This window comes from Eubalaena glacialis, chromosome 9 (assembly GCF_028564815.1).
Source record: "Eubalaena glacialis isolate mEubGla1 chromosome 9, mEubGla1.1.hap2.+ XY, whole genome shotgun sequence".
In the NCBI taxonomy this organism is placed as follows: domain Eukaryota; kingdom Metazoa; phylum Chordata; class Mammalia; order Artiodactyla; family Balaenidae; genus Eubalaena; species Eubalaena glacialis.
The window spans coordinates 67,223,804-67,244,209 of NC_083724.1; the positions used below are offsets into that span (position 1 = coordinate 67,223,804).

The following is a 20,406-nucleotide window of genomic DNA, read 5'->3' on the forward strand; positions in this document are numbered from 1 at the left end:
GAAGACTGCCTCTTTCCACTGTGCCTGAAAATTACACTTGAAATCAGTCTTCACTGATGATGCAAAGCCTTAAAAATACGTTCATCTGCTGGAGGAGTCATCTATCACCAAAGAGAGTTGTTTTCATTCTGAAGAAAACAACACAGATGTGCCCAAAGTGCTGGAAGCCTCAAAGGGACGTCCAAAGTTGGTCATCAGAGAGACATCGTCCTCCAGCCTGGAGTACGTAGGCAGAGCAACGGCACCCAATACTGACTCAAAGCCAGAATCTATGGAAAGGTCCACCATGCATCAATTCAGCCTGGCTTAGCAGACTAAGGACCCCGTCCACCCAACCACCTTGGCCCGAAGGCTTGCTTTTTTATACCCATCCACCTACCCGTCCTCTCTGTGCTCCAATAAACCACTGGTCCTGACTATCTCTCTCAATACCTTAAGAATCCTTTTATATAAAAATTCATGGGGTTTCCCTGGTGGCGCAGTGGTTAAGAATCCGCCTGCCAATGCAGGGGACACAGGTTCGAGCCCTGGTCCAGGAAGATCCCACATGCCACGGAGCAACTAAGCCCGTGAGCCACAACTACTGAGCCTGAGCTCTAGAGCCCGCGAGCCACAACTACTGAGCTCACGTGCCACAACTCCTGAAGCCTGCGCGCCTAGAGCCTGTGCTCCGCGACAAGAGAAGCCACCGCAATGAGAAGCCCGCGCTCTGCAACGAAGAGTAGCCCCCACTCTCGGCAACTAGAGAAAGCCCACGCGCAGCAACAAAGACCCAATGCAGCCAAAAATAAAACAAACAAATAAATAAATTTATTTAAAAAAAAATTCATTAAATGCTGTACCACTCTCAATATACTGATCCTACAAACTGTAACTCTATGAAGTGGTTCAACACTGTGTCATCACCACACAGCAACTTGTTTCATTTACAGTATCTATTTCACTTCTACTCATGAGCTAATATAATTCAATTTTTTTTAACTGCACACAGGCTGCTAGACACATGTGCACGGCAAATGGAATCTGAGCTTAGCTTAACAGCCTCATTTATTCCTGATGGTTTAAATTATTTCATCACAATTAATGACACCCCCTCAGCTTCCTGTGCAGCACGGCCAGATGTTCAGAGACCACAAAGCCACTCTCCTCTTTGACGGCTGGTGACAGGTCGTCCTCTGAAGGATGTTCCCTAGGCACTCGGGCTGGATGGCACCTCCACTGCTTAGCACCTCTCTGCCTCCCAGACTCTAACCATGTAGAAGAAAAGGCAGGAAGGCACGAGAGACCAGCAAGTGCCTTAGCGACAGCAAGTCCCAAGACGTGACCTAAATCTGAAGGGACCTGGTGCCGCCACAGGAGCTCCTAACCTTGCTGTCTTGTGAAAGCACTCTTTGCCTCCACCTTCCCAGCCACTGGCATCCACTGAGGGCCTAGCCTGGTGTCAGTCCTCGGGCACCGTCGAAGGACAACAAAAACATCAGTTTTTCCACAGGGATCCTTGTTGGTCATGGTAATTTTGTGTTGAGGGGTGTTGTTTAAACTTACTCCCCCCATCAGGATCACCACCTTGTTTTCTAAGAGTGAACAGTTTCTTCAAGTACGATTATTTTCTCCCCTGTTCAATAGACACTTCCCACAGAAACATGCAACATTTTGGCAACTTGTGGTAAGCAGTTGTGCCCCTTATTCTCTGTTAAGCTTTACTGGGGTATAATCTAATTGACAGACAAAAAGTAACAGACATTCCATGTATACATCTTCATGAGTTTGGTTGACCTCTTTTTCCTAGGCTTAAGTAGGATTTCTTCTTTTCAGGGGCTGTTGGCTTTTTGTTTTTGTTCTTGTTAGGTTTTGTTTGTTGTTGCTTTGTTGTTTCTTTTAAAAGAACAGAATGAAAAAGAGACCACATTTTTCCTATTTTGAGTCTCACATGGGCAAAGCCATTTACTTTCTTAACAGTAAAAAAAAAAAAAAAATCTTTCCTCAGAAATTCATAAATAGTAATTATCTTATATTCATCATTTGAGTTTCACACACAAAAAAATAAATTTGTATAATGACAGGTAGCTAAGAGGGTACCAGAAATAGTAAACACGCTAGCACTTTTACAATAAGAATCCAATACTACACTCTAATTTGGAAAACATTTCCATCAACTAGGGAACATGTGGCAGACATTTTATGGATTATTTTTTAAACGTTAAAAAAAATAAAAATGCTGATCTTATTCAGGGAGTAAGGGGCCTTTTCGTTTGCCAAAAAGTGTAATAGAAAAACTGAAAGGCCACCTGTGTCAGCCCACCCTATAGTATGAACATAAGCTATAAGAGCACTTTGGAAAATATTTGTAAACTAAGATGAGAAAAACAAATCAGTATCAATACAGATTCCAAGCAGATGCAAAAGGCTTCCGTGCATGTTAATGATTATGTGTGTGGCCTACACAGGCTAATTTCAGATACCTTCAAAACTCACTATACATTCTCTTTTATAAGCTATTTGGGATTAAAACTAGGACCTTATCCGTAACAACTTTGACAATGGACACAAATACAAGGTAAGCTAATCAAGCCAAACAAGTTGAATTTTCTCCCTCATGGATGGCTTTTTAGGTCTTAAATGACTACTGAATTTTACCAGACATGCTACACTTAGTATTTTGACAGTTGTTTATTAAAACTAGTTTCCTAGGAAGTCCATAGAAACCACCAGTCTAGTTTTTATCAGAATTGAGACGATCAGAGAGAAGTTGTGATGATGGTATACTTGCAGCAAGCAGACAACAATAGGAAACTCTTAGCATTCCCAGAGTTGCATCAAATTTTCCATGGACCGAAACTAAAATGAAATCGTTCAATTACTGAGAGGTAGATAAGTAAAATAAACAACTAATTTCATACAGTGAAGTTGGGAGAAAGTCATATGGACCTCATTGTGTTGTCTCCAAACACATTTTATCGGAGGGGAAAAAGGAGCTGAATAAACTTTAAACTCTCATGTAGGGATGTATTGCTTGTGTGTCCCTGGCAGATGTGGAAAGGAGATGAAATGGGCAAGGGAGAATCAAATATCCCATCGCTGCAGGTTTGCTGAGGGAAAGAGCACTGCAAAGATCTCACATCTGGCAATCATTTGTCAATAGCTGGAAAGAGAACGGCAGGAAACTTTCTGGCTCTTGGAGAAGATGAAAAGACAAAAACCATGTGTCACACACACACCCACACTCTCTCTCTCTTTGCAATGGTACAATGACTACTACACTTATTCTCCACCCCTCCTTTCCCCTCTAAATTTAATGATCTTCAGATATACTCGACTCCATGGTCAAAAACATGCAGTCACTTGACTTGTTAAAGCTGCAGTGTATGTACATTTTTCAAATAAACCCCAGAGCTGATGTTAGAAAATCAAAATCAGTCAAGCATAGACCGCCTGGTACTTTGGGCAGGAATCCTTGTGGTTTAGTCAATAAACAGAATCTGAATGAAAGACACCACAGTAACTAGACAGTAACGTTTTGAACAGTTCTTAACCTTAAGGGGGGCTCAGGCAGGCGGGTGCGCTAGTGACTATGGACATGGTTACCAGTCCCCTTAGACAGCTCCCTCTCCCTGTGACAGGACTGTGGTTGGCACAAGGTCATCTGCTCTTCCTAACACACACACTCAATAAAAAAGTAAACTTGTATTTGAGAGAAGCTGGGAATAAATTTGGGGAGGGAACAGCTTGTTGCTGTTGTTGTTTAAAATATTACATCTATTTAACAGGGTGGGAAGGGGGAAACCTCAGCTTCCGGGTGTCCGTATGGATGATAACAATATAGAAAATTGGTTAGCTTCATTATGAGTTCACAAAAATGACCAGCTTTGCCCCATTAGGTTTACCATGTAATAAAAAGTTTTCAAGACAACCCACACAAAATTAATTAACTTCTCCCAAATCACAGGAATGTAAACCTGTTCGTGGTGATGGACAGACTTCAATGGGCAGCTCTGCTTCGCCCTTATGCTGCCTTTAACTAGCAGCCGCCGCCGTCCCTGTGATTCTGTAAGTGAATGCTGCAGGTTGTTTAATAACCTGGCAAATTCACAGTAGCTTGTCAAATTATTACAGGAACAGTGCCATCACTAAACAAGCCTGATCACGGTTAATTACAATGTAGACTAGACAGCAGCCACAATTGTTCATTAATTACAGGAAGCACCTCATTTAAATTTTATGGAAATTTACATTTGCACCCCAGTATGTCTGGGGGAAAAAAAGTGATCCTTCACCCGTTCATAGAAGAAAGTAGTCTGTGGTTTATGAAACATCACAGTAAATTGTGTCTAATCGGGTACTGAAATATTGGTTCATTATTTACTCTAATTTTCTAAGCACTTTAGTGGTGAAAAATACCAAGTCAAACCCCACATCTTGAATTCCCAACCAGGAAAGGAACTGTGCTAGGCTAACTGTAACAACACACGATGAGGCACAGTGAGACTAAAACAGTCACTTTTATGATTAAAAATAAAATATTTGGGACTTGCCTGGTGGTACAGTGGTTGAGAATCCGCCTGCCAATGTAGGGGACACAGGTTCGAGCCCCGGTGTGGGAAGATCCCACATGCCGCGGAGCAACTAAGCCCGTGAGCCACAACTACTGAAGCCTGCGCTCTAGAGCCTGAGAGCCACAACTACTGAAACCCGTGTGCCACAGCTACTGAAGCCCGCGCTCCGCAACAAGAGAAGCCACCGTCACGAGAAGCCCATGCACCGCAACGAAGAGTAGCCCTGGCTCACCGCAACTAGAGAAAGCCCACACGCAGCAACAAAGACCCAATGCAGCCAAAAATAAATAAATAAATTTATAAAAATAAATACAACAAAATAAAATAAAATATTTAACAGCAATTAAGGGAGGTCTAAACTAGAATAACAATTTCCCATAAAATAATTATATAAGAGGACAATTTTGGGAGCCTATGCATCAGTTAACCTCCAGAGCTAAAGAAAGTACACAGTTTCATATGTACTTCAAAAGCCACTGAAGAAAATCAAGAAAGTTAAGACAGTAAATCAAAGTCTGGATTTCCAGCTACTTTTCTAAATCAGGTATATTAACACAAAAAAAGACAGCAGATGCCCTTGCAAAAGTCAAGTCATGCTCAGACTTCCACAATGACAGTCATTCAAAACCAAGGATATATTCATGAAAGAGTGTCAGGGATCTTGGGATTATTAAATGATAAAGTTGCTAAGTCATCTGAAATTTTAAGTATTAAAAGGAAAGGGTTAAAAGAAAGAAGGTAAGAAGAGGAAGGGGCTCCATCAGTCCTGAGAATTCATGTCAGGTAAAAATACAAAAGTAAACCAGATATGGATACTGTGTGTCTAAATGAAAATCCTTCACAGGAAAGGATATAAACAAGCCAGAGCTCCTAAATCGAGGTGTACAAGAGATTATTCTCAGAATCAAGAGGCCAAACATAAAATCCTCTCGTGGTTATAATGCCTGGCCCTGGGGGAAAGTCTGAGATCCAAGAAGGAAAAGTAAACGACGCTGGCAAGTCCTATGATGAGTTCCCCGGAGTGCAGAGTTGGACTAAAAAATAAGAAATGGCTCACTTGATAGGAAAAAAAAAGACCAGAATGCACATGCCATGGCAAGAATGAAAGGACTCTAAGCTACTCCTGGAACTGTTAGCTGGTGAAGAATATATTAAGTGTCAAGTTTATTATGACGGACATAATATGAATATGTACCAGGTATTATTAAAATGTATGGAAGCCATAATTAGAAAAGAAGAGGAGAAAAGAGAGAAAGAAATGGTTCAAGTGGGTCCCAGTTAATTCACCAATGCTTTGTAGTTGACAATCTTTTCACATATTCAGCTTTTCCACTCAGTCCACCAAAATGCTGTTGCAATATGAGGAATCCAATAAAATGAGCACTTTCTTTTCTTTGCCCAGTAACTTGGTCTTCTTTGCAAGGCCCTTGCTGAATTGTCAACTCCACAATCTGTTTAGCTACCTACAACCACGGTTTCACTTCAACGTGTAAATATACATTTTCTCCCTTGGTATGTCGAAGTAAAGTGCTCCATTGGTCTCTTTCAGTTTTATTTCATGCACCCACATCTGCAAAACCCATCGCTCTTTGCTCTATAACTCAAGGTTCAAAAACAGATTATCCAACAACCTCCCATGACAGACCATTCCAGGTGACGTGTTTGAAGAACATCACTCGTCCAACCCGAAGGGGTCAAGGATCAGACTACTCTTCACAAAAAGTCTTCCATCACTCTGCATATATGTGTCACACACAAGCTGTGCGCTTTCTAAAACTGGGAAACGCATGATCATGTCTCATACGTGCCACACCTGCTTTTCTGTTGTATCATAGCCATATGTCGCCCAGACAGTACCAGCTTGTGGCACCGCTGAGCTCAGGTGGTCTTCCCTAGGCCAAGAGCAGGTGCGCAAGAGATGGTGTCCCCTTCAGAGGATCATAAAAACTGAAACCTCCTCCGACCACCACTTCCGCCATCACGCTCACTGTGAAGTCAAGTTTTTAAACTATTCTCTTTTCTCATTTGGGGGGTCTAAATCAGTAAAAAAAAAAATGTTTTAACACTGAGCTCACTATGCTCATCCCCTAAGTCTTAAAATTTAGAAAATGACGCCAAATAGAAGCCCTAAAAAATAGTATGGGTTTGCCCATGCGAGGGGGTGCCATCCACATTGAAACTTCAGCCTGCATCTTTGCATCACTGGCACACACATTCCATAACTATTAACAGGTACCTGGAAGTGGAGATAGGCCTTTGGCCAGGATGTCATATTTATATTTTTAATCTGCAATACACCACACCGTTTCTAATTTCTCAAGACCACACAACGAATTCCAAGTCAATACTTTCATGAAAAATGTGCTTTGTAAATAAACTTAATATTACACCAGAGGACATATCTCCCAATCCATGAAGAAGGAAGCTACTTATCATTAAGTCCTATTTTTCTAATACAGCGCCCAGCTGAACGGCTTCCATTCTCCTGAGCTGGGAGACCACAAGGCAGGAAACATGACTGGCTCCCCAGGTGTTCCCAGAGCCTAGCATCATTCTTAGTACTTGATAATGATGATTTGAAAAGATGAGAGCTAAGATTTCCTGAATGCCTGTTACGTGCCAGGTCCTGTGCTAACTGTTAGGTATGTGTTAGAACATTTAATCCTCATAGTCACCTAGTGTGGGAAATCTCCATTTCATAGATGAGAAAGCTAAAGCCCAGTTAGGTTGAGTGACTTGCCAAAGATCTCACAGCAACTGTGTCAACCTAGGTAGCCAGCCTTCAGAAACCACGCTCTTATTCACTGCAGTACACACTAAGTCTTGATTTCTTGAATGAGTAAATGAACGACCTCTAGATACATACAACTTATCCTGAAAAGGACTTTTTGCTGCACAGATGCTACACTGGGCCCTCTGTTATACCTGTCTCAGCAGTTGCCTGTCTCCTGATGGCATCTGATGTATCTGCACGGCCTTCAGAGACCACTGTTACTGTCACACCACCCCCAACTGATAAAACAGTAAGACTCCAACCTGGACTTCCAGCCTCTGGTCTGGCTCCTCCAGGTTTGGGCAAAAGTCTGCACCCAGCACTCTGCCAGCACATGCCACTGGAACCTGGGGGAATACGGCCAAGTTAGATGCTGGCTGTGGAGGCTGCTGAAAACTGCACACAAACACACGTGACCCAGGCAGAAGCAGGGACATCCCAACGGCAGTTCTGAAACAGAACGGCTTCCATCACGGCTTCGCAGGTTTTTGACACTCAGTAGGTCAAATATATTGTAAATATCACACGCCCAAGTTTATTAGCTACCAAAAGGTAAATTCTAAAAAGAAAAAATCCACATAAATTTTATTACCCCTTGTATCCATAGCATGTAGCACAAAGCAGGCACTTAATATCCGTGGACTGTAGAAGGAGGAGGCGAGAAGAAGGAAAGTCAAAAGGAAGGAAGGGAGGAAATGAGGGAAGGGAAGAAGAAACAGAATCTCTGCTTGAAATCGGTGACTTTTTTTCTCTTCTCATTTTCTTAAGTGGTAATTAAGAAAACTGCATTCTATAATGCCTAAAGTTCCTTTGCACACTTAAAATACCAGTTCAAATTTTTTTTTTTCTATTCCTGGCATGGGCTAGTATTTATTTATCAACATGTATTATTTACTTACTGTATTTAAGCTACATTTAAGAGGCTCATTTTACGTCTGCTCTAATACTAAAAATAACAAAAAAGCTATGATTTAGTAAATGTTTCTCTGTATCTAGAATCCTACAATGAAAGCCGCTAAGATTCCCTTTCAAAAGTAAGCTACCTATTACAATTACTCTCATCCTGAAATATTACCTACTTATTAGTCACATGCTTACTTCATCTTAAAATTTTTAAGATAAAGAGAATTTAGATTCCATTGAAACCTGTTTTCTGCTTTTTAAATTCTTCTCTAAATCTCTACTCAGTATTTCTAAACACATACTACCTTCATTAATCATACAACTATCTATGTGTATCACAATCTCAATCCATCAATCAGCTTCATCTCACCTGTATCTTCTTTCCCTCTCAAAGCCCTCCTTTGGTATTTTGTTTTATTTATTTTTTTAACTCCAACTGGGATCATCTGTGCCAATCAATTTTCTTTGTTCAGAGATCAGTTTTCAGCCAAGCATGCTGTCTTAGAAGGTATTTCCTTCTTTCTTTTGACCCACAAATCTGTTCACGTCTCCAGATTTAAACAATTTTCAATAAACTCCACTTTGCAAGTTTACTAGTGAATATAACATATATTTTTTTTAAAAAGTCAACTCTTCTAACATTTTTAGGTCCAACTTTCCTGTTCTTTTCAAGTGTCTTATTCTTTCTTCCTGCCTATTTCCATAAAGTGACATCAACAGAATATCAGCTGTCTTTGAAATTAACCACTCTTTACCCACAAATTTCTTCATTTGGAGCCTGAGAAGGAAAGGAAAAGGAGGTTGCATTTACTGAGCGCTTGCATTGTGCCAGTCACCATGTGGGTACCTTACATCGAGATTAACCCTTTTTTTCCTTTCAACCATCTTATGGGATATGAGCATCTCCATTTCACAAGAAAGGGGGAGCTTTAGAGTAGGTAAATAACTAGCTCAGGGGCACATGCTAGTAAATTACAAAGCCCAAACTTAAGAAATGAGAAAGAGCGAGAACATATTTCAAAGAAGTTAATGAAAAACATGTAATAGTTGCTTTTAGTAGCATCCATTCTAGAGGCATTTGTTGATGTTTCATATGAAAGAAATTAGGAAGAAGACAATTAAAGGAAATGAACAAAGTGTCACAAGAAATCAAGACCTACTACTCACTCTTTGGTCTGGGACAACATCAGCAAGGTTAAAGGGGATTTCTCCTCTAACTTGAGAAAAGAGAAAGAAACGGGTCATGGAGAGGAATAGAGACACTGCATCTGTGTTGTGTCACCCACAGAACAATGCTGATCCCACCCCACACTGACACATGGTGAGGGCACCAATGAGTTGTGCGACAGTAATTCTCCCTAGGGTGCAAGAGAAGAATTGGGGAAAAATTACTTAGAATATTCCATATCAAAACAAACCCCCCCCAAAGTTTCCTATAAAACCTTAATAAACGTGACTACTTAACTGATTACAGCAGATAAGCCAGAATGCATATGTTGCAAATTAAGTGTAAATAATACTTTATTTAATGTACACAAAACAATTGCCACTTACCTTAATATTAGTTGACCATGTCACAAAGACAAAGTTTCTAGTTCCTTTTTACCCTCACAGAAGGCATTTCATAAACACTCTCAAGAGGAATGGAGAAAGTTAAACAACTACAATTACACTCAATTACAACCTCAAACACTTAGAAATACACAGTTGCTGAGAGAAAACAAAAAGGTCTGTGAGTAAGTTGGAAGGAAACTGTGCCAGGCTACTAGAATGTTTCAGCTATCCAAATCACAAAAAGGAACTAGGAGGAAAGCGAAGAGTGCTCTCCATCTTAGAATCCTAGGATTTCTGAGCAGAAAAGAAAAGCCTTCTGATCTGTGAAAACGGACTTCCTTAAAGATGAGAAAATTGAGATTTGAACCAAAATCCACATGGTTTCACTCATGAGTTCACCATCTAACAATACTCCCCCTACCTCACCCACCACAATTAGAGTCATCAATTATCAGACAGAGAAAAAGTATAAGGGAAAGGCAAGCTATATCTGTTTCCAGTTCATCAAAATGTCCCAAGGAAAATACACAGGATATAAAAGCTTGATAACCTTATTAGGTATAATTCAGCACACACAGACAATTAGGCCTTTTGATTCAGAAGCCTTAGCAGTCAGCCAACTACCTATAAGCAATTAAAAAATGCCTGACAGAAACAGCAGACCTAAAAATTTTTTTGGCCATGCCCCACGGCATGCGGGATCTTAGTTCCCCAACCAGAGATCGAACCTGCACCCCCTGAAGTAGAAGTGCAGAGTCCTAAACACTGGACAGCCAGGGAATTCCCTTTAACTCATTATTACTCCATTTTAAATTAAGATACTAAAATAGGATGTGTACCTTCTGTTTTCAATGGAATTGAAAATTCAAACTGATTTGGAGAATTCCAGTTTTATCCTCTTGTCTTCATGCTAGTGTTTAGTGTGCATTTCAACATCATACTTTAAAACAAAGTTCTACCGTGATTTTCATAAAATGTTCACAGTGATTTTGATCTCTGAAACGTAGTAGGACTAAGGGGACATTTTATTTTTTTATTCTTTGTTGCATCTTTGTATACTTTACTCTTAAAGTAATAAAAACATTTAATTTAAAAACAAAGAAAAAGACTAAACTGATCAGCTAGTATTTCTAAACAGTAGGCTGCAGGTTTCATTATGGGATGGTAATTGTCTAGGACTCATCTAAATTTCATTCGGCTGGTGCTATAACAGGAAGTAAGAGGCCTTGAAAGGGACCCTCTAGAATCCCCAGGGAAGCTGGAGCTGAGTGCATATCTACTCTCCTGTAGAGTCCTCAAAGGAATCACGGTGTGCGAGAGAGCTATTTACAACTTACTTTGTGTATAATCAGCAGCAACAAAAGATGTGACAACAAGCATAAAGGCCTCTCTCTCTCTCTCCTCTCAGGAGAATTCAACAAGGGAGGGCCAGTGGGCATTCACTTCAGTGTCAAAAGGGCTTCCAGAAAACATATTTTCTGTGGGGCAGGGAGGAAATATGGCAGGCTTCCTACACACACACGCGCGCGCACACACACACACGCACACACACACGTTGTTTACTGAGATCATACATAAAGACTGTTAGGGACCAGATTTCTGAAAAGAAGACATAAAAACCTCCACATTGTAAACAGGAGCTACCATTCAAAATACTTGAAGAAGGTGGGTGTAAGGAAAGCAACAAATGAAGAAAGAAAGAGGGGCAGAAGTGATAACTTGGGAAAAGAAACGTGTTACCAAGAAAAGGTCTTATAGAATCTGGGGTGCTTCTTGCAAAGCCAGGGCCTATTCGAACTTTAATTTTATTTTTAAACATTAAACATTCAGGCAGGCATTTGCCTGATAAGCACTATAAAAAGTCAGAGCCTAAATAAATTAACTAACTTCCATGCCATCTCAACTCTTTGGTGAAGCTGGCTGTAAGCCCAGAGCAGTTCTGAAGTGTATGTGTTTTGGTGGCTTCCGTCTAGCAGTGAAGGTATGAGGGAAAAGATCTGAACCCAAGGAGAACTTAGAAAAGAATGGAGACAGAGAATTGGCTTTAAAAAATAGAGAGAGGGAGAGAGAGAACCCCAAAAGAGTCCCGTGAGAGGACTCAGGGACATGGCTGGGTACAAGCTCTGTTACACTCTAAGCCAGAGAAAAGCAATAACAGCCTCATGTCAGTGGTTAGATGATACCAAGCAACAAGAGGAAATACTCAGATAATGCAAAGAATTCAGGAAGACCATTCAGTGAAATGGATTTGAAAATAAGCGAGCCAGGAGCACTTGTGACAAAGAGCAGATAAAGAAATAAATTAATTATCCAACACTGTAAAGACAGGGATGTATGTTAAATGCAGTGCAGCAAATAAGTGAGAGGAATAAATAGAAAAATAAGGTGAGCTAAGTTGCTGGATGTGCAGATAACGTCTATCTTCATTCTTCAGGCGACGATTGAACTAAAGACAACATTCCAGGCCTAAGCCTTCCCAACCATGGAGCCCCAGGCCTTAGCCGCAGAAGGGCCACATATACAGAACCTAAAGCTTAAGAATGAAAAACACCACTTCATGATCAGAAAGGAACTGCTGAGTCAAAACAGTATTTATGCAGCTGCCAATACAGAATGGCCAGAAATATGCTGGTTCTTACAGAGGCATTAGATGAGGCAGGGTGTTGGAAGGTGAGAAGGATGAACAAGATGTTCCAGGAGAAGAACTGAATAGGACGGTGGACAGTCCCCTCTGAGCCATCCCACAACAATGAACTACAGGAGCAGGATGAGAGACGAGAGAACAGAAGAGGGTTAAGGATGGGATTCTGCCACTCAACAGGCTGACAGACACAGAAGACTACTGGGTGGGAGTGGGTTGCAAAGCATCCTCACAGGAGCCAGGAACTAAGTGAGGTTCAGTCTCTTTCTGCCTCGGGGGCTGGTCCTCTTGGGGGAGCTAGGGCCCTGGCCCTGTGATGGGAGCAACCACTGCAGGTACAATTACAGGAGATTTTCAAAGCCACAAACAACAACAAAAATACCTTGTTTTTATACTGTGAAAGGCAAGATAAAAGATAAAAATCTCTCTTCCCTGGTGACAGACACCCTGAGGAGCCTGATGGACCATGAATGATGCTAAAATTACACAGAATCTTTCTTACAGAGCCTCAAAGGGCTTTACACAAAATATTTATTAATTCCCCTATCAGACGAGTAAGGGGTGGGGAGGAAATTTCCACCGCACTCTTTTTATTTTTAAATAAGAAAACTGAGGCCTATCACTATGGTCTCCCCTCCACATTTGATAAGTTGGACAGAACTGAAATGAAGACGCAGTCCTCTGAACTACCATGCTAGAGTTTTACTAGAAAAGTCTCCTACCATTTGATAGAGTTCACCTATTTCTCCACTTCTTCTTTTATGTGGGTTTTAGCGCTGAAGAAAATGAGGATGAAGTTATTTGCACCTATGCCATGGATGAACTTTATACCCAAGAAAGAAAAGTGCAAAATGAGATTATTTTCAACTGGTTTACAATCGTTCTTGTCATTCAGTACATTGGAAATTGAACACCCCAGGTTGTTGCTCATGGGCATAAACATCACCAAGTCTGATAACTGACATTAAGTGAAATTTCAAATATATGTATGTATATATATGCCCAGATAAACTTTCTTTCCGCCCTCAAGTCTCACCTCCAACTATGCTAAAGGCAGGTAATATGCAACGAGCACTGGCTTTGGAGTGAAACCTCTGTTTTAACCCCAGCTGCAGTACCTTGTGAAGTTGGTCAGTTAATTACCAATTCAGAGCTTTATTTGCTGCATCTGTAAAATGGGAGTAATTATATTTACTGTGTAGGGTTGGCAAGGTTGAAGGAGATGACACAGGTAAAACACCTAACTAAGCAGGCTGTAGGTACACAGCATAGGTAATGATACTTCCCCAGATATCTCCCTCTGCCCCCCAGCACACCATTCCCATCAGGGCTGAGAAGTTTGAGACAGTGAGGGGAAGAATTTGGCGGGGGGGTGGGGGTGGGGGGGTGGAAGCAAACTCAACTGTCAAAGGAATAATATAAGCAATTAGGGAAACTGAAAATTATACCTATTCAATTGGTCTCAATTAGGGGCCAGCTCCATCAACTTGTAGACGGCTCCCTAGAACACTGTGTTGACGAAGACTATGAAGATGTGTCTGGGCTCTGAGAGAATGACCACAAAAGTCTTCTCTGGGGGAAGTAGTAAGAAGAGATACATTTCACTCCCTGCCACTCCTGCCCCAGCCAAGGCTTTCCCAATGAAAACATAGGCAATTTTCTGAGTTCTCTTTCATGCTAGTGGCTTGACCTATGAATTAAAAGTAAGGAGTTTCCAATACACACGACTATACATAAAATAGATAAACAACAACGACCCTCTGTATAGCAAATGGAACTATGTTCAATATCTTGTAATAATCTATAATGGAAAGAATGTGAAAATCAATATGTGTGTGTGTGTGTGTGTGTGTATAACTGAATCACTCTGCTGTACACCTGAAACACTGTAAATTAACTACAGTAAAAAATAAATAAATATAAGATGAAAAAGTAAGGAGTTTCCAGGGAGCTCGTGAATAAAGTCTGAAGAAGCCCTACCCTTTTGGAAAAAATAACCCAAAACTAGACAGCAAACTGATAGACAACCAACAGTCTATGTCAGTGGTTCAAGGTGTATTCTCAGCCCAGGAACATTATTAGCATCACCTGGGAACTCGCTTGAAATGCATTTGCAGCCCCACCTGAGACCTACCTGTGACAGACCCCCTGGGGGGTAGAGCCCAGCCAGGTGTTTTTACAAGCCCTCCAGGTGATGCTGATAAGCATGAAAGTTTGAGAACCACTGGCCTAAATAAACTTGAAAATCAAAAAAGAACTGGGAAGGCAAAAGTTTTCTAGATGATAACTTAGTTTTAGAAGAGATATGTCTGGGGTGGGGGGGGGAAACAAGGGAAGAAGGAAGAACAAAGAAGCAAACATCAGGGCATAAGATCCAGGATCTCCCAGAATCTCACTCTGTGAAGAAGAGTCGGCATGTCAGGAAACAGCCCAAGTGAGCAAGCCACCTTAGGAGCAGTGGTATGGGCAACTCCACAGATGCTGCAAAAATGAGAAGGAAATAATATGGGGACAGACATTAGCCTTAGCATTCAAACTAAAAAGCACTTTAAAAGGACCCATGTCACCTTGAACTCAGCCACTGGGTTTGCTCCACTCAGCTTGTCTCCCTGATTCTTCACAGAGATCAAGAATGAGGATGAATTTGGGACTTCCCTGGTGGTCCAGCAGTTAAGATTCCACGCTCCCAATAAAGGGGGCCTGGGTTCGATCCCTGATCAGGGAACTAGATCCCGCATGCCACAAGTTAAAAAAAAAAAAAAAAAAAAGGTCCCGCAAGCTGCAAACGAAGATCCCGAGTGCTGCAACTAAAAAGACCTGCGCAGCCAAATTAATTAATTAATTTTTTTTTTTTTTTTTTAAAGAATGAGGATGAATTTAACTATCTCTAATGAGGGGAAAGAGACAAATTTCAAGCCATGATCACCAAGAATTTTTTTTTGAGGGGGTGGCATTTTTTAGAAAGGAGTTCACTTTGGAAGAAAACAAGTGCATTTCACTTGATCTTACTTCATCAAAGGCACAAAATGGGACAAATCAATGGGGTTATTTTTCCCACCCTACGTTTCACAACACTAAAAAGGAATGAAAAAGGTATACGTGAGAAAGCAGAAAAGGGAGTTTGAGGAATGAAACATGGTAGAAGAATGTGTCACACTCCAGACAGTGAGAGAACAAATATTACCCTCCCAAAATTCAACATCCCATGTTACCTCTTGAACCACCTACATTAAACCTACTATGGAAAAATAAAAAGTTTAAGTTGCCATACAAGGAGCAGTTAAACTAGATTTAACGCACGGCAGTTGTCTAGAGAAGCAGATTCCTCTGGACTAGCCTCTTGCCCCATTTGACGTGGGTTAGACTTATTATGAAGAGTGAGACTGAAGGCAGGCCACAAATGGTACCAACAGACCAGTGGAATTCCGGGGTACCGTAACCAGGAGAGCTGGCAGGGAGCCATCACCACACTGCCAAAGCGCACAGTGCAGTATGCCCAAGATCAATGAAGCAACGTGCTTCTCTCTGCATGCAAAGCTTAAACGTAGGTAATGATAAGAGAAGAAAGGAAATGAGAAGGCTGATTCAGCCCTACTGTTTCCTACAATAAAAACTTTCCCAACTCAAACATAAGTCATACTGTGCATTGCACAATCGCCCCTCCAAACTTGCTGAGGACCCCAGACTAAAAAGAGAAAATGCACAAAAGCATATGAGGTTGATTTCTTTGGAAGACCCACCCTCACCCTACCCACCCCACCCGCTTCCCAACCCTAGATCAACTGGGGTGAGATCTAGGGAAGGTGAAAAGCTGTACACAGTATTCTGTACCAGACAGGTAACAAGTGAACCTAAACCTCTCCCACCAACGGCATCTCTCTGTTACTGAGGGTCTCAGGAAGTAGTGAGAAGATAAAGTAAAAGGGACTTCTTTATACTGTCCTTGGGGATCTTACAAGGTATTTCTTCAAACTGAACATACTTTACTCCTGAAATCTAGGGGCTTTAGAATCTAAAAGAGGCTTAGTAGACAATAGAACACTTTATATATGATAAAACACATGGTTTTCCATTTTGTGTGTTTTTGACATTAGTAGTCTCAAATAAAGATAGAGCTATTTATGTCAATGACGTATCATGATAAGAAATGCTATAAAATACCATTTTCTCTCTACATGCTTTCCTTTTAGATGTGATGCTCTTCCCTGGTTTCATCTGCCACCCGTATGAGAACAATGCTCCCCAATCCCTATTCCTTACCTCTCATGTGAGTTCTAGCCCTGCACTTTCAAGCTCCCACTAGAAATTTCCAAGTATCCAGTTAACACCTCGAGCTAAACAAGCAAAGCATATGGGTTCACTGCTATCCTTTCTTTACTACAGCTCTACCCTGACTTGGGTTTTTTTTGGTTTTTTTTTTTTTTTTTTTTGCATTATTATCACCAGAATCCCATTAACAAAGACTCAGAACCATAGATCATGATTAAAAGCCTTCTGCTTATTTCCCAAACCCAATAAACTCTGAAAGTCTATTTTTCCCTTCCCATCCCCTCAGCTGTCCTCCCACACACCTTCCAGATCATTTCTCTCCTAGATCATTTCTAACAGGAGCATGCTCAGACCTTTGCCATAACCCTTACGTGATTGATAATCCCAACTTTATCGTTCCACACTCATCAACCAGGGCCACATACCACCCCTCTAACTGTCAAACATATTCTCCTAGACGATGTTTAGAGTTCCCCACAAATTACCAATTAACGAAGTTCCATCCAGGCCCTCTACAACCTAGCTCTGCCCTGCCCTTTCCAGCTTCATCTCTCCTCCTCCTTCAGACTAATGCTTAACAGAGTCTAATTAGACTACTTAATGTCTCTTGCTTACTGCTCTGGGCTTTCCCAATTTGACATAGTTCTCATACTGCTCTTTTTTTGGAATACCCTCTCCTGCACTAAACTTTTGAACATCTCTGTATTTCTAGATGCCACTCCTTCCACAAAGTTTCCTGATACCCCCCAGGCAGAAGAGATCTCCTTCCCAGCATTCTACCACTGTTAGGCCCATCAGCACTATACAATCGTAGACTTTAAATACACTACATGTTTTCCTCTTTAAGGGCAAGAACTAACTTGCTCCTCTCTTTGTTTTTCCCCACAGCACCTACCAAACAGCTTTACATACAGCAGATACTCAACAAATGCGTGCAAAATAAATAATAAATAAATCTCTTAAAAGTCACAGTGGCACCAGTGACCCAATGTTACAGATAGAGTGATTTTTAACTATATCATTATTCCACCTGATCCTCAAGAAATACCCTTAGGGCAGTTAGGGGCCAATAATTCCTATTTTATAAAAATTCAAGACGCAAGGAGGTTGCTATTTATGCACAGAGCAGTCTTCTGAGCGTAATTTAGCCTGTGAAGGTCCAGTAACTAATTCAATGTCACCCTGTTGATCTGTGGCACATTTCTGCTGAAATGATACTTCTGTTGCTAACTTTCCTTCTGGCTTACTTCAGGATACCTCGAGAACCTTACCCCATCAAAGCAATCTTCTACAGGTGAGAAAATGCACAACATCTCCTCTAAAACCTAAGTTTTAGGGGTATTTCTCTGCCCCACAAGTTGTCAACAAATATACACTGGCATATATAGCCTCTTAAAATTTACTAGGCTTCAGAGTAGGGGAAGGTGTGAAAACCTCCTATAATAAGTTTTTTAAAAAGGTATCGATTGCCATATACTTGGAAAGAAGGTAATCAACCCATTATACTTCCCTGAGATAAGAAGACATTTCTAAGATACTACGAGAGCAGCTTACAGACAACTGGGGGTAGATTTCCAGCCCTCATCAGTTTCTGCTTTGTTTCAAGCCAGGAGTAGGCAACGACACCCTCTGAGCCAAATGCTAGCCTGCTGCCCACTTTTGTAGATAAAGTTTTATTGAAATACAGCTGTGCCTATTCCTTTATGTATATAGTCTACTGCTGCTTGCGGCTACAAGGACTGAATTGAATAGTTGTTACAGAAACCACACAGCTGCCTAAACTATTTACTATCTGGCCCTTTATAGAAAAGGTTTGCCAACCACTGTTTTAAGCTACACAAAATTATACTTCTTTCCCCATGAACATCACTTTCAAGAATTCACCTTTAGTAAATAAGAACACAAGTGCAAACAAGAATGTTCATATGGAAGCAATACTCTTTGTAAAAGAAAAGAACTGGCAGCAACCTCAACGTCCACAAACCAAGAACCTGTTAAGTAAATTATGGTACAATGATATACTGAGAATCCATTAAAAATTATGCTGGCTATCTTTACTTACAGACATGGAAAGATATCTATGACATGGTTGAGTTAAAAAAAAAAAAAAAAGAAGTCACATATCCATAATCCTTTTACATAACTAGCATCTATCCATATTATCCGTATGTATGTGTAAATGAAAAAAGATGACTAAAAAGATGTTAATTAAATGGTTCCTTGGTGGCACCCTTTCAGATAGTGTTTACTCTTTGTAGCTTTCTTAATGAGATCTTCACCGTAAAGATGTACCCTTTATAAGAGCTGTAAAAAAAAAATCAGTTTAAAACTTTTAAAAGTTAAAATCAGCGTGTTAAGTTTAGGATTTGCGTTTTATAAAAAGCACAGGGTTTTTGGTTTGGTTGTTACCATTTCTAATTTTCCTTTTTCTTTGTTTTAAACACAGAAAGGCTCTTAGATTCACCAACAGCCTGCACATCTACAAAGTGGCATCCCCACGGAATGTGGCAACCTCCTTACCAGACTGTAAAAGTCCCCTTACAAAAGCATACATGGGTTAGGAGGAAGAGGTTAACAGACCAGTCCCTCAATGGAAATGTATTAATTCAATCGGTGTCTTGCTTCTGGATTACCATAAAAAGGTTCATAAAGTACCCAAAAGCCACATAAGATTTTAGAATTATGCTACTCAATGACTGATGCTCAGTGAAGAGTAAGAAAAGGGAGATTTTTCTCCACTCTCATTTTCTTCAACAAAAGTAAGCTTCTGCAAGATTGGCACAAGTATTTTTGAAACTGGTAACTGAAAAGGCTAAGTGTGTACATGATACAATTATTAAGAACCCAGTACCACCACTGATAGAGAGATGCTAACTGAACACTGCATAAAGCTTGCAAATTAATGACAACAGGAACAGCAGAGGAAGAAATTGCTAACAGCAGCCAACACAGCTCACCCTCTCTGTGCAGGACTTCACAGCTACCATTTCTAACCCTCATTTTATAAATGAAGTAAGTGGGTTTCCAAAGTCACATAAAGAAGGGGTAAATTCAAGTGCAAATACATCTGGCTTGAAAGCCTATACTCTTCCACCCATGTTGATAAATAGAAATTGTATTTCTAATGAAGTACTATACAAAATCCCAAAATAAATGTAGCAGATGAAAAAACTTGAAATTCCTGGTTTATAAAAATATTACAAAATTACCATGTCAATTAATTTGTTTTATAAGCAATTTATTTAAAACAGTATGCTTTTTAAACATTTTCTCAGAGTTAAATCTACCCATATCCTCCGTCCTCACATTTATTCATGTTTGCATATGATACGTGTACGTCTTTTACAGATATGCTATAGCATTATATAGAGCACAACTTTTTAATATTGTCAAACTGAAGTAGAGTCTGTATACATTTGTGGACACAGACTTCTGTTAAACATAAAGCTGTGACTTGGTTTTTTATGACTCTTCCCAGTAAAATTACTTCACTGCTCTGGATTAAACAAAATCTGTGCCCTGAAAATTAACATGTGCTGTACAATGATATAATTAAATTTTTTTTTACATTGGTATTTACCCCCACTATTTTTCTCTTAGGTATAGCCTCTTCTCAAATTAGGTAGAGATTAGGCTTTCCTGTGAATTCCCCATAATTGCACCTCCAAGTTCAAGATGATAAACAAACCCTTTAACTCCCAGACTAAGGAGTT

At 40.4% G+C, this 20,406-nt stretch overlaps 1 protein-coding gene across 2 annotated transcripts in view; it reads right to left on the reverse strand.

The window, feature by feature from the left end:
- BNC2 (basonuclin zinc finger protein 2) overlaps positions 1-20,406 on the reverse strand; it is a 413,431-nt gene that overhangs the window by 236,886 nt on the left and 156,139 nt on the right. Inside the window, exon 3 of one of the 2 annotated variants that reach the window (XM_061199078.1) lies at positions 7,590-7,673. The exons of the other annotated variant lie outside the window; for it this stretch is intronic. Coding sequence (XP_061055061.1) covers positions 7,590-7,673 — 84 coding nt within the window. The remainder of the gene's footprint in view (positions 1-7,589; positions 7,674-20,406) is intronic. 2 annotated transcript variants of the gene reach the window in all.